The sequence below is a fragment of the Oncorhynchus tshawytscha genome, linkage group LG05, assembly GCF_018296145.1.
Source record: "Oncorhynchus tshawytscha isolate Ot180627B linkage group LG05, Otsh_v2.0, whole genome shotgun sequence".
NCBI lineage: Eukaryota > Metazoa > Chordata > Actinopteri > Salmoniformes > Salmonidae > Oncorhynchus > Oncorhynchus tshawytscha.
The window spans coordinates 42,281,847-42,296,524 of record NC_056433.1 but is presented as its reverse complement, the minus strand read 5'-3'; the positions used below and the strand labels follow the sequence as shown (position 1 = coordinate 42,296,524).

The 14,678-nt window shown below is 44.2% G+C and overlaps 1 protein-coding gene and 1 long non-coding RNA gene across 3 annotated transcripts in view; both read left to right on the top strand.

The window, feature by feature from the left end:
* Positions 1-674: 674 nt before the first annotated feature.
* Positions 675-2,684, top strand: LOC112236741. Of its 2 annotated transcripts, XR_002951272.2 has the most exons (4): positions 675-1,237; positions 1,486-1,637; positions 2,057-2,180; positions 2,367-2,684. It is a non-coding gene; the product is annotated as an uncharacterized LOC112236741 (long non-coding RNA). The 2 variants fall into 2 exon arrangements; XR_002951271.2 differs by having other exon boundaries at positions 675-1,637.
* Positions 2,685-4,004: 1,320 nt separating this feature from the next.
* Positions 4,005-14,678, top strand: part of kif14 (kinesin family member 14) — a 50,721-nt gene continuing 40,047 nt past the window's right edge. The window contains exons 1-17 of the mRNA XM_042321911.1: positions 4,005-4,087; positions 4,394-5,572; positions 5,767-6,021; positions 6,360-6,447; positions 6,558-6,656; positions 6,813-6,865; positions 6,966-6,996; positions 7,687-7,794; positions 8,524-8,640; positions 10,316-10,434; positions 10,839-11,011; positions 11,447-11,594; positions 11,737-11,800; positions 12,234-12,418; positions 13,431-13,533; positions 13,666-13,823; positions 14,007-14,154. Of these exons, the coding sequence (XP_042177845.1) occupies positions 4,500-5,572; positions 5,767-6,021; positions 6,360-6,447; positions 6,558-6,656; positions 6,813-6,865; positions 6,966-6,996; positions 7,687-7,794; positions 8,524-8,640; positions 10,316-10,434; positions 10,839-11,011; positions 11,447-11,594; positions 11,737-11,800; positions 12,234-12,418; positions 13,431-13,533; positions 13,666-13,823; positions 14,007-14,154 (2,922 nt within the window). The 5' untranslated portion in view covers positions 4,005-4,087; positions 4,394-4,499. The remainder of the gene's footprint in view (positions 4,088-4,393; positions 5,573-5,766; positions 6,022-6,359; positions 6,448-6,557; positions 6,657-6,812; positions 6,866-6,965; positions 6,997-7,686; positions 7,795-8,523; positions 8,641-10,315; positions 10,435-10,838; positions 11,012-11,446; positions 11,595-11,736; positions 11,801-12,233; positions 12,419-13,430; positions 13,534-13,665; positions 13,824-14,006; positions 14,155-14,678) is intronic.

Genomic DNA, 14,678 nt, shown 5'->3' with positions numbered 1-14,678 from the left:
ACTGGATCCTGCACTTCCTGACTGGACGTCCCCAGATATGAACACATCCGCCACGCTGATCCTCAACATGGGGGCCCCTCAGGAGTGCGTGCTCAGTCCCCTCCTGTACTCCCTGTTCACTCATGATTGCTCGGCCTGGCACAACTCCAACACCATCATTTAGTTTGCTGATGACACAACAGTGGTAGGCCTGATCAAAGACAAGGATGAGACAGCCTATAGGGAGGACCGTGTGGTGCAAGGACAACAACCTCTCCCTCAACGTGATCAAGACAAAGGAGATGATTGTGGACTACAGGAAAAGGAGGACCGAGCACACCCCCATTCTCATCGACGGGGCTGTAGTGGAGCAGGTTGGGCACGACAAAACCTATTCCCCCTCAGGAGACTGAAAAGATTTGGCATGGGTCCTCAGATCCTCAAAAGGTTTTACAGCTGCAACATCGAGAGCTGCGTTACTGCCTGGTATGGGCAATTGCTCGGCCTCCGACCGCAAGGAACTACAGAGGGTAGTGCGTACAGCCCAGTACATCACCGGGGTCAAGCTTCCTGCCATCCAGGTCCTCTATACCAGGCGGTGTCAAAGGGAGGCCTTAAAAATTGTCAAAGAGTCCAGCCACCCTAGTCATAGACTGTTATCTCTGCTACCACACGGCAAGCGGTAACGGAGCGCCAAGTCTAGGTCCAAGAGGCTTTCAGCTTCTACACCCAAGCCATAAGACTCATGAACAGCTCATCAAATGGCTACCGAGACTATTTTGAATTGCCCCCTGCTACTGCTGCTCTACTGCTGCTCTTTAATTATTTGTTATTCTTATCACTTACTTTTTTGGGAGGTAATTTTCTTAAAACTGAATAGTTGGTTAAGGGCTTGTAAGTCAGAATTTCACTGTACGGTATACTGCACCTGTTATATTTGGTGCATATGACAAATTAGATTTGATTTGTAGCTCTTAAAGACTTCTCTCACTGGCCCATATTTAGAAAGCCATCACTGCAGCCCCGCCCCCCTTTCCAGAGGAAATGGGTGGGGCCTTAGCCATGACCTCGCTCCAGGAAACTAAGCAACGGTTTATACCATCTATACAAGGCAGGGAGCAGGAAGAGGCTGTGCTTTCATAAACCCATTGGAGAAATTGCATTACTGCCCAGTAATCAGACTTTTTTTTGTTATACAGGGGGATATTGACTTGCACTCCTGCATTTTACCTGTTGTCCAACAATTCTGAAATAAAATGTAATTATCATGTTATTTTATAGGTTTAGTTTTGTAGGTTTTAGCAGACTGTCTTATCCCAAGCCACTTACATTACTTATGATGGCTTATAATAAATGCACAGAGGGGTGAAACATCAGCATAAAACATCAACAAGCATAATAAATCAACTCTTCCTTAGATGTAGGAAGAAATGTTTTTGTGACCGAGATGGCCATCATATTTTGTATAACACCACTGACCTGTGTGTTTATCTTGTATGTGCCCAGGATGGGAAACTGTACCAGCCTCCGGTGGTGGTGATTATAGACTGTAAGCTGGGGGCAGACCTGCTATGTGAGCAGGGAAGTAGGTCATGGGCCTCAACACGGTGGCCATCCACTCCGACAAGACCCAGTGGGAACGCAACCGCATCCTCAAGGTGAGGCCAATGGCAGCCTTTGGTTCATTAGGCACCAAACAGAAGAAAACTGACTGAAACAGGGAGTGAGTGCCTGCACTGGTCCAATAAGAAACACACATTTTCATTTTCTTTTGCAAAACATTTTAAAACATTCTCTTTTGCGTGCCTTAATGAACAAGACCCAAGGGAGGGGTATTCAGTTGAATGATCAAAGGGTTTCCCTAGATATGTTTCCCTAGGTCAATACCACACACTCTAGGATCTAGGATCAGTTTAGCCTTTTACAGCATAATTAATAAGATTACATGGATAGTGGAGACCTGATCCTAGATCAGCGCAGGTCTGGCTACTATGGCTCAAAAAGTGAAGCAAGGCAAAGCTAGTGTACTTCCATAAAGAGTATGATACCTTTAATATGTTTTGTACTCTGTTCTCAGGGTCTACTTGAAGGGCACTTTGAAGTGATGGTCCACTGGTGTACTGGGCAGAGGGCTCAAACTGGTCAATGTCAAACTGGTGGTCTTTGACATCTCACCCAACATGGACAAATATGTTCATCACGTAGGTGAATTTGCAACTGTTGTTCATGGGAAAATCTGATGTGTTTTTGTCTAATACCTTCTTGCATCTTGCACAGAATATTTTTTGTATAGTATAGTCTACAAGTGTGTGTGTTTGTGTGTGTTGCCAATTATTCGGTGGTGACAAGCCATTTTAGGTGTCCGTCCTGTCACTCCTTCCTCACAGCTGAGCAGAGCAGGCAGACTGGGCCACTGGGGCACTGCCTTCATGTTGGTCAACAACATCAACAAGTGTCTGTCCCTGAAGGTGGTAAACTGGGTGAAGCCCACAGGCTCCCAGCTGCCCCCCCAGCTCCTCAACTCCCCTCACCTCCACGAGCAGCAGAGGAAGGAAAAGCACAAAGCCACGTAAAGTAGAGAGGATGATAAACACAACAGGAGAATAAAAAGATAGAAACAGTTTGACAGATGCACTTGTTATAGTTACTTTGTGTTTATATCTGGGTAATTTGTCATTTTTTAATAAATTAATATGAAAACTTGATTGAGTTGTCATTTGGATTTGACCCTCTTTTACATTCAATATGGTAATATACACAATATACTGTATATATACAAAGTAGGTGGACACCCCTTCAAATTAGTGGATTCGGCTATTTCAGCCACACCCGTTGTTGACAGGTGTATAAAATCGAGCACATAGCCAAGCAAACACCATAGACAAACAGTAGAATGGCCTTACTGAAGAGCTCAGTGACTTCCAACAAGGCACCGTCTCATAGGATGCCACCTTTCCAACAAGTCAGTTCATCAAATTTCTGCCCTGCTAGAGCTGCCCCAGTCAACTGTAAGTGCTGTTTATGTGAAGTGCAAACGTCTAGGAGTAACAACGGCTCAGCCGCGAAGTGGTAGGCCAAACAGGACGGGACAGCTGAGTGTTGAAGCATTTAGCGAGTAAACATTGTCTGTCCTAGGTTGCAACACTCACTACTGAGTTCCAAATTGCCTCTGGAAGCAATGTCAGCACAAGAACTGTTCAGCGGGAGCTTAATGAAATGGGTTTCCATGGCCCGAGCAGCCGCACAAGCCTAAGATCACCATGCGCAATGCCAAGCATTGATTGGAGTGGTGTAAAGCTCGCCAGTGGTGTAAAGCTCACATTCTCTGGAGTGATGAATCACGTTTCACATTGGCGAATGCCAGGGGAACGCTACCTGCCCTAATGCATAGTGCCAACTGTAAAGTTTGGTGGAGGATTAATAGTGGTCTGGGGCTGTTTTTCATGGTTCAGGCTCCTTAGTTCCAGTGAAGGGAAATGTTAACACAGCATCATACAATGAAATTCTATACAATTCTGTGCTTCCAACTTTGTGGCAACAGTTTGGAGAAGGCCCTTTCCTGTTTCAGCATAACAATGCCCCTGTGCACAAAAGGAGGTCCATACAGAAATGGTTTGTTGAGATCGGTGTGGAAAAACTTGACTGGCCTGCACAGAGCCCTGACCTCAACCCCATTGAACACATTTGGGATGAATTGGAATGCTGACTGAGAGCCAGGCCTAATCGCCCAACATCAGTGCCCGACCTTCCGAATACTCTTGTGGCTGAAAGGAAGCAAGTCCTTGCAGCAATGTTACAACTTTTAGTGGAAAGCCTTCCCAGAAGAGTGGTGGGGACCAGCTCCATATTAATGCACATGATTTTAGAATGAGATGTTCGACCAGCAGGTGTCCACATACTTTTGATAATGTAGTGTAGTTGTGCATTTTGTTGAGACGATGGATCTAGTTTCAAGCGTGGAAATACTGCCATCTACCTTTTAAACACAGGCTCTGCATGTATTTTGTTCCGCTGTGGACGGTGACGTAATATGTGTCTAGCCAATAGCACACCACTGATAGGAGTTTGAAATCGACGCGGGGCAGATGTCAACCACTACAGTGAAATGGTAAACAAACTCAGAAGAAATAGTTAAATTCTTCGGTTTTGAGAAGTAGCTGGCAAATATAATTGTGAATGTCCGAATTATATTAACGTTTCACGTTTACTTATTAAACTGATCAGATTATCATTTTCAGCTTTGCAATGTGTTATGGACAGTTAACTAACGTTAGCTGGCTAATTTAGCTAGCTAAGCTAACGTCGTACACCAACTAAACGACCAAATAAAACTGCATGCATTGTTGTCTAGCCAGCTCATGTCCGAATGATCAATTTCTTAATACAACTAACGTTAACTTTAAACTTTTTGCAGGGGAAGATGTGCACTTTCATTGATTTGTCTACAGGATAACATTTTTCTTTTTGAATTGACGAAAGTTTGTAATACATTTATTATTATTTTTTAAATAAACTCAGCGATGTCTTTAAATTCGACATCAGCGAAAAAGCACACCGCTTTTTATGACAATTTAATGACATCAAGGGTTCCTGACATGAAAGACCAAAAAGCTGCGCGAGGAATGATCAAAGGGGAGGAAACGAAATTATTGACATTGGATAAAACCAAGGCGATAAACACGACCTATTTGAACTCTGCACTGTCAAAAACCGGAGGTCAGAGGAATGGCACCCCCGGTCGAGGGCGTCTCACTCTACAGAGGAAAACGGGTACGAACGGCGACACTGTGATGAGTGAAAATACAATGGAAATCACTCAGAATAGGACACCGGTACCCGAGAAAAGACTCACGTTGCAACGTAGAACCAGGACAGGTTCAATTGACAAAAGCGCAAGTAATGACACCAGCAAAGCAACAGAGAGCTCGAGACAACACTGGGTCAGCGGTACCGACTCTCATCATTACAAAGTTCTCTCTGAATCAAACCCTCGAACGCCTGTTAGTGCAGTTGTATTGCGGTCATTCAGTCTGAGCTCATCTAGAAGTAAATCAAGAGAAGCTGTTCATCTTTTAAACACTCCTTCTAAAGGAGTCAAACTATTTGCACCAAAACAGCCAGCAGCCCCGGGTAAAGTAGATGTGACAAAACCTGAGGATCATACCAGAACTTTTTCAACACCCACAAAAATGACTCCATTTGAGAAAATCACAGCAAAGAAGGATGCCTTTGAGAGGTTGGCTGGGAAAGAGATCCCAAAAGTGGTGGCAGTAAAAACGGTAGGCCTAGAGAGGCCGAAGACACACGCACAGGTGACTGTGGAAGCTGCAAAGCCTGTTGCAACTCCCCATACTAACAAGTTTCTGGTCAGTAGTCAAAGCGCAAACGTGACCTCCAACTTACTGCCCGGACAGGTGAGAAAGTACTCAACCCATGGCGACCTGACCATGGCTAGGTCCTCGACTCCTGCGCCTACCTTCTCCACCGAGCTTTTGCTCCCACCCAGTGCGATGCAAAAGCACGAACAGGGTACCCTGAAAATGGAGAACAGTGCCGTGACAGTTGCGGTCAGAATGAGGCCATTCAACACCAGGTATAAATATGTAGCATCTGCTTGTGATAAATTGTTAATTGAAATTGCATTCAGCCAGCTCTTAATGACATTTTTATTGTTTGGAATAAATATTGCTGTCTTTGAACTTGTATTCTACTAATTTGTTTCTACAGTTATCCATAAATAGTGACTTAAATAATGACAATGAAATATATGCCTTCATTCATATTCAGGGAGAAGACTGAGAAAGCATTGCAGGTGATCTTCATGGATAACCAGGAGACTCTTGTTCAACATCCAGACACCAAGCAGAGCTACTCCTTCACGTATGACTTCTCCTTCTGTTCCGTCGACAAAAGCGACCCCGGCTTTGCCAGCCAGCAGACTGTGTATGAAAAACTAGCAAAGCCACTTCTGGAGAGGGCCTTTGAGGGCTTCAACACCTGTCTGTTTGCATATGGCCAAACTGGATCTGGGAAGTCTTACACGTAAGGCTCACTCCCACAACTTGAAGAAACACTCAAATCGTATAATGTATTGGTTCTAATGCAAGGTTTCCCAAATTCGGTCCTGGGCCCCCACCTGGGTGCATGTTTTGGTTTTTGCCCTAGCACTACACAGCTAAATCAAATAATCAAAGCTTGAAGATGAGTTTGTTATTTGAATCGGCTGTGTAGTGCTAGGGCAAAAACCAAAACGTGCACCCAGGGCTAAGATTAGGAAACCCTGGTCTAATGTAATGTTCCTTTGTGACGCAAGCCTGGTAAACTGTGGTTGCATCCATATGTTCAATTGGACTATATGTTCTTCTGTTACTCTCCTGCAGTATGATGGGTGTTGGGGAAGAGGCAGGTGTAACACCAAGATTCTGCGAGGAGCTCTTCTCTAGGCTGTCTGTGGTTGATAATCAGGAGGTACCCTATTAGCTATTAATTCAGATAATATTCCTACCAAGTTGCACATATTGTTGACTCTGTTCAGTTATCATGTAATGCATTTTTATGTGGCTGTCGATGTATTACAGGTTACATGTCATCTGGAGATGAGCTACTTTGAGGTGTACAATGAGAAAATCCATGACCTGCTCATTGCCAGGAATGAACAAAACCAAAAGAGGTGGCCTGTGAGTAGGACAAACTCCCTAAAGATAACCGATATGAATTGAAACATGACATTTCAATCCTGACATTTCTATTGAATGGCCCTATGATCTGTGTTGTTTCTCAATGCCATTTTACATCAATGAGCTTAGTAATGACCAAATGCTCTGTTTTTGTAGTTAAGGGTGAGGGAACATCCAGTCAACGGGCCTTACGTTGCTGAGCTGACAACGTGAGCAAACTTACTCTTTCCATTCTTATCTTGTTAAATGTAATGATGGATTGCTAGTGTTATGGATTCACTCACTGACTGACTATATGTTTGCTCACAGGAACGTGGTGAGCTCCTATGCGGACATTCAGGTAAGTTGCTTTGCAGACCCAATTTCTTAACACTGGGCCACGTTCAGTTGCCAAACATTGTTGAACGTTGCAGATAGAAATGCCATTAATGGCTTCCCGAGTGGCGCAGTGGTTTAAGGCACTGGGTTCGAGTCCAGGCTCTGTCACAGCCGACCGGGAGACCAATGGGGCGGCACACAATTGGCCCAGCGTTGTCCGGGCTAGGGGAGGGTTTGGCCGGCAGGGATGTCCATGTCCCATCGCGCACTAGCGACTCCTGTGGCGGGCCGGGCGCAGTGCATGCTTACACTGTCGCCAGTGTAAGCGGCGGGCTGCGACAGTGTAAGCGGCTGGCTTCCGGGTTTAAGTGAGCCTTGTGTTCGTTTGTGTTTTGGACGACACACCGCTCTCGACCTTTGCCTCTCCCGAGTCCATACGGGAGTTGCAGCGATGAGATATGACTGTAACTACCAATTGGATACCACGAAATTGGGGAGAAAAAAGGGGTTAAAAAACACAATATAAATGCCATTAATAGAGCTGACGTGATCCCTTACTCTACATGACAGAAAGGCATGTCTGTCTACATGGCATATTTCTATCTGAACGTTCCAAAACGTGTCCTGCTGAACTCGTCCATGTTATGTAGCGAGCTCTTACCACTTTTGAACACTGCTCAGTAAATGTGTGGTGAATACACACTCTTACCAGGGTTGGCTGGAGCTTGGGAACAAGCAGCGAGCCACTGCAGCCACGGGCATGAACGACAAGAGCTCCCGATCCCACTCCGTATTTACTCTGGTTATGACCCAGACCAAGGTGAACTACCCGCCCTGTCTCTTTGTGTGTGTATGCTGTTAGCGTTACTTTGTGCATCTAAATGCATATTATCCACCTACTGATGACCAATTATTTGTTTCTTCTGATGACGATCTGGGTCTGTTTGTCTTGTGTCCTTTTGTGTTTGTGGTTCTTCGTGTTTCTGTTTTTATGCACATTTGTTTCATTTGTGTGTCGCTCATCTCCTTTTCTGTTTGAATACACACAGCTAACTGCCAAAATAAAGGAAACACAACCATAAAGGGTCTTAATAAGGCAACCACAATCCAAAACAGCTTCGATGCACCTTGGCATAGATTCTACAAGTGTCTGGAACTCTATTGGAAGGATACGACATCATTCTTCCACAAGAAATTCCATCATTTGATGTTTTGTGTTTGGAGGTGGAAAACACTCGGGTGTCCCATAAGTGTGCAATTGGGTTGAGATCTGGTGACTGAGACTTCCATGGCATATGGTTTACATAATTTTCACGCTCATCAAACCATTCAGTGACTGTTCTTGTCCTGTGGCTGGAAGCATGGTCATCCTTAGTAGCTAAACTAATGGCATGCCCAGCATTTTTATATATCACTCTAAGCATGATGGGATGTTAATTGCTTAATTAACACCTACTTTGTATCCCTCATTTACTCAAGTGTTTCCATTATTTTGTCAGTTACTTGTATGTTTTGTGTGTGTGTCACTGTTCTCCCTTTGTCTGTGTAGACTGAGTTTGTGGAAGGGGAAGAACATGACCACAGGATCACCAGCAGGATCAACCTGGTGGACTTGGCCGGCAGCGAACGCTGCTCCTCAGCCCAGACCAGCGGAGACCGCCTCAGGGTAAGCACTGGTAGTTGGACTTGATTTCTTCATCCCGCTCTCGCTGACTTCTTGTCCGACTCCCACCCGCTCCTGCAAGAACTGGTTCTGAACCCGACGGCCTGAACCTGAAGGTTTGTGCGAAATAGAATAGGAGAGCGGACATTTGCACTTGACTCGATATACATTTGATTGACTTTTATGAGCGTGACGATTTGCACACAGTAAAATAAATGTGTTATAAATATTTATTTCCAGTCAACGTCGGAGCCTAATTATAGCCTAGCTATCATATGTTTAGGAAGTTAATTTCCTTGAATATACAGCCTTGGGCAAAAGTTCTGAGAATGACAGGCTTCAGGGTGCCCAAGAAAGTCCAGCAAGCACCAGGACCGTCTCCTAAAGTTGATTCCGCTGCGGGATCGGGGCACCACCAGGACAGAGCTTGCTCAGGAATGGCAGCAGGCAGGTGTGAGTGCATCTGCACGCACAGTGAGGCGAAGACCTTTGGAGGATGGCCTGGGGTCAAGAAGGGCAGCAAAGAAGCCACTTCTCTCCAGGAAAAACATCAGGGATAGACTGATATTCTGCAGAAGGTACAGGGATTAGACTGCTGAGGACTGGGGTAAAGTAATTTTCTTTGATGAATCCCCTTTCCGATTGTTTGGGGCATCTGGAAAAAGCTTGTCCGCAGGAGACAAGGTAAGCGCTACCATCAGTCCTGTGTCATGCCAACAGTAAAGCATCCTGAGACCATTCATGTGTGGGGTTGCTTCTCAGCCAAGGGAGTCGGCTCACTCAAAATTTTGCCTAAGAACACCGCCATGAATAAAGAATGGTACCAACACGTCCTCCGAGAGCAACTTCTCCCAACCATCCAGGAACAGTTTGGTGACGAACAATGCCTTTTCCAGGATGATGGATAAGGCAAAAGTGATAAATAAGCGGCTCGGGGAACAAGACATCGATATTTTGGGTCCATGGCCAGGAAACTCCCCAGACCTTAATCCCATTGAGAACTTGTGGTCAATCCTCAAGAGGCGGGTGGACAAACAAAACTCCACAAATTCTGACAAACTTCAAGCATTGATTATGCAAGAATGGGCTGCCATCAGTCAGGATGTGGTCCAGAAGTTAATTGACAGCATGCCAGGGCGGATTGCAGAGGTCTTGAAAAAGAAAGGTCAACACTGCCAATATCGACTCTTTGCATCAACTTCATGTAATTGTCAATAAAAGCCTTTGACACTTATGAAACGCTTGTAATTATACTTCAGTACTCCATAGTAACATCTGACAAAAATATCTGAAGACACTGAAGCAGCAAACTTTGGAAATTAATATTTGTGTCATTCTCAAAACTTTTGGCCACGACTGTACAACTAGGTTGTGCTTTTCCGCCTATGCATATAGCCTTTAGGCTATTTAATTGAGACGCACATGGGCCATAGGCGCAACAACGAGAGAAAGACGATTTGCAGGCATAGACAAATGTGTTATCATTATTTTTTTCCAGTCAATGTCGAGCCGTAAAATATAGCCTATCCTATATTAGGAAGTGAATTTCCTCGGAAAGACATTTCCCACTATTTGTCATTTATTTTTTGCAAAGTTCAAAACCAGTCAAATTGGAGCCAATCTGTTCTCTCTATCAAATCCATACAGCCTAACTGTATCCTATTCCCCTGTATCCCAGGAGGGTGCCAGCATCAACAAGTCGCTGCTGACCCTGGGGAAGGTGATCTCTGCCTTGTCAGAGCAGGCCCAGACCAAGAGGAAGGTCTTCACTCCCTATAGGGACTCTGTGCTCACATGGTGAGTAAGAGAAACTTCACTGACAGGCTAAAGAGTTGAATGCTTGTTATACAAACATTTGGGATGGGCTGAATTCCATTATCAAGTTAGAGATTTAATTGAAATGGAATCGACCCTTACCTTGCCACACCACAGTATTGTAAACTACAAACATATTTCATCAAGCTTTTGAAACTAATGAGAAGGAGGAGATATTGAGGTTTACATTCCTCAATAGAAACATTGGTACTATTTAACATGGATTAACTATCTGGGGATAAGATCATGGTTTGTGTTGTTGGCAATGCCACTACCTGTACAAGATATCCTTATGAAATTGCGAGAGGTTGGTAAAGTCAGTTTGTGAAGTAAGTAGTTTTGTCGAGAGGTAAACTGAATGTCGTTTGTGTCGCCCGTGTGTCCAGGCTGCTGAAGGAGAGCCTGGGTGGAAACTCCAAGACGGCCATGATCGCCACCCTGAGCCCGGCGGGCAGCAATGTGGAGGAGAGTTTGAGCACGCTGCGGTACGCCAAGCAGGCCCGCATGATCATCAACGTGGCCAAGGTCAACGAGGACACCAACGCCAAGCTCATAAGAGGTCAGCCTCGCTCTCCCTCGCCATGCCACCACCCATCTCTCTGTCTTTCTCGCTCTCTTTTTCCTATCTATCCATCACCAGATTGAATTAGGTAGCCCGGCTCTAACCTTGCCTTCGGGACATATTTATACACTGTCACTTTACACAGGGGCTAAGTCAACTGTCATGCAGGTATTATTGAAAGGAGATAGCTGCGCCACATTTGCAAATACTTTATTTGACCACGGAAGGGGAAACCGTGCAGAGATTGAGACCATCTACCTTCTGTGGTGTATCACCATATTATGAGTATTAAAGGGTAGGTTGCAAGAATAAGTTGTCTTTTGACATCATACATGTGATTGTTATGAACAAAAGCTCATACAAAATGGCTCCTCACTTTTCTGTTTTGGTGGCAATTTAACAAACAATGTCGTTTGTGTCTTTGTTTACTAGAGCTGAAAGCTGAGGTGGAGAAGCTGCGGGCTGCTCAAATGAGCTCTCAGGGCATCGAGCCGGAGAAAATTAACCTCTTCCAGCAGGAGATCTTAGCTCTGAAGAGCCAGCTAACCCAGCAGGAGAGGGAGATGGCCGAGGCCCACAGGTGACCACCATACAACCTCCACACGCCTTAGGCACTAGTACCAGAGAGGGTCTGATCTAGGTAGCAAAATATGAAAATGGATCCGAACAACTGTTTTAGTCTTGGTTTGTTACTTTAATCTGATTCCTTTACCTCTTGTCAGAGCGTGGAGAGAGAAGCTGGAGCAGGCAGAGAAACGCAAACGTGAGGAAACCAAAGAATTACAGGTCAGTTTTAGTTTGTTATAAGTGGAAAATGACCTTTAGCTTCATTACTAGGGTTGCAAAGGGAGGGTATATTACTCAAAACTTTAAGTTAACAGTAAAGTACCTGAATTTTGCTAACTTTCATGTTTTAATTTCATCAGATGACATCTTGTGGCCTTTTTGTGTACTTCAGATTATCACAGATGTCTGTAATTATCTCTGGCCCTCTGTGGCCTTATCACATGTAAAATAATCAAATAATAATGAAAAAGCTGTTATCCTATATATAAACCAATTTAGTGAATACCATTGGTGTTTAATATGAGGGTTTCAGCAAGAATGATCCTTAATATATTTTTAACACTTTTTATTAAAAACAGTGTCTATTGTACATTTTTTCAAAGTCAATTCCTTCCTATATTTGTCTGCTTCCCTCTCCCTGTCTCCCTCTCAGAAAGCGGGCATCACGTTTAAGGTGGACAACCGGCTGCCCAACCTGGTAAACCTGAACGAGGACCCGCAGCTGTCGGAGATGCTGTTATACATGATTAAGGAGGGACAGACCAAGGTCGGCCAGCACAAGTCAGCGTCCGCCCACGACATCCAGCTGTCTGGGGCCCTTATCGCAGACCACCACTGGTGAGGAGAACCGACCCACCTCTTTGGTTTTAAATAGCGTCTTTTAAAAAGGGGAAGCACAAATTTAAAAAATGTATTTATTTTTTAATCTTTATTTAACCAGGTAGGCCAGTTGAGAAAAAGTTATAATTTACAACTGCGACCTGGCCAAGATAAAGCAAAGCAGTGCGACAAAAACAACAACACAGAGTTACACATGGGATACACAAACGTACAGTCAATAACACAATAGAAAATCTGTATACAGTGAGTGCAAATGAAGTAAGGAGGTAAGGCAATAAATAGGCCAATAGTGACAAAATAATTACAATTTAGCAATTTACACTGGAGTTATATGTGCAGATGAGGATGTGCAAGTAGAAATACTGGTGTGCAAAAGAGCAGAAAAACAAATATGGGGATGAGGTAGGTAGGTAGTTGGTTGGATGGGCTATTTACAGATGGGCTGTGTACAGCTGCAGCGATCGGTAAGCTGCTCTGACAGCTGACGCTTAAAGTTAGTGAGGGGGATATGTCTCCAACTTCAGTGGTTTTTGCAATTCGTTCCAGTCATTGGCAGCAGAGAACTGGAAGGAAAGGCGGCCAAAGGGAGTGTTGGCTTTTGGGATGACCAGTGAATTTTTTTTATTTCACCTTTTATTTAACCAGGTAGGCCAGTTGAGAACAAGTTCTCATTTACAACTGCAACCTGGCCAAGATAAAGCAAAGCAGTGTAACAAAAACAACGCCGAGTTACACATGGGAAAAACAATCGTACCATAGCCTCGTATAGCCTACTAATGAGTCCCGTCTGTCACTTGCTTATATTTTAATGTTTGTTTGACATGAAATAACTTTATTCCAGTGTAATTTTGTCGTCGTTCTTGACCTGTCGGTCCTTCTGTCTGTAGATTTTTTTTCTTTCTTCTCCAGGTTATTTAATAGGAAACACCTCTATTCCAGTGTCCTTTTGTCATTCTTGTATGGTTTCAGTTGCGTTATGGCTAGAATTGACTAAACTCTTCCTTTCCAGTGTAATTTCCAATGTGAATGGTGAAGTCAGCATCATCCCCATAGAAAACGCCAAGACCTTTGTCAACGGGAACCTGGTATCTGAGACCACTGTCCTGCATCATGTACGTATTGTGTACACACATACGATGAATAATAAAAAGCACAAGGTACAATATTAGAAACCTGACTGTGAGCTCAATCATGAATCACTCACGTTTTAAAAATATTTTTTTATATATCTCTGTGGTTTTTAGGGTGACAGGGTGATCCTGGGCGGCGACCATTACTTCCGCTTCAACCACCCGGCAGAGGTGCAGTCTGGGAAACGCGTGTCATGCTGGACGGGCGACGGCGATGGCCATAAGGACTTTGAGTTTGCCAAAAATGAGCTGCTCTCCGGGCAAAGAGCGCAGTGAGTCGACCACAAGATTCAGAAACGATTGCGATATGATTCCTGTCACACGTCAATGTGAATAACTGAAAGTCCCATGCGTACTGGGTGAAAATATTTTTAGATGATCACATCGATGATGCAATACTGCACTTGTTCGAAAACTTGTTAATGCAATTAGGAGGCCATTTTGTTTCTTTCTAGACTGGAAGAGGAGATCGAGGAGGCCAGGCTGAAGGCCAAAGAGGAGATGATGCAGGGGATCCAGGTGGCCAAAGAAATGGCCCAGAAGGAGCTGTCTGACCAGAAGACTCAGTATGAGAACAGGATCAAAGCCCTGGAGAGAGAACTGGTATGCCAACCATGGCTTTACGCACATGTAGGACTAATGTGTGAATGAAAACACTGACAAATCTCGGCCACTGCCTTCATGTTCACATCAGACCTTATGTAAAGTACCATGGTGTCTTCACTGTCTTGTATAAAGTGAGTCATTTGGTGTAACGGTGTAATGTCAGGGCTACTGAATTGACCAATGACCAGCTAAATCAGACGCACCACAAGTGTTGGCTACTTATCCGGCATAGTCACTCGGTGTAACATTTTGTAGTCATAGGGATACCACGGCAGGGTTTTTTCTGCATAGAAAAGTATTGGGTGGGCCGCTTAAGTGTTTTCTCGGGCCAACGTTGGCTACGCCCAGCGCCTAAGTCCCATTTTGATCCAGAAAAAACCCTGCAACGGTGTAACATTTTGTAGTCAGTCATTCAGTATACTGTTTTTTGGTCATCTGCTCCAATTGCTGACAGATTTGAATGCGAATGTAAAAATCAGCAAAAACAATATACAATTTTATTGGTCACATACACATGGTTA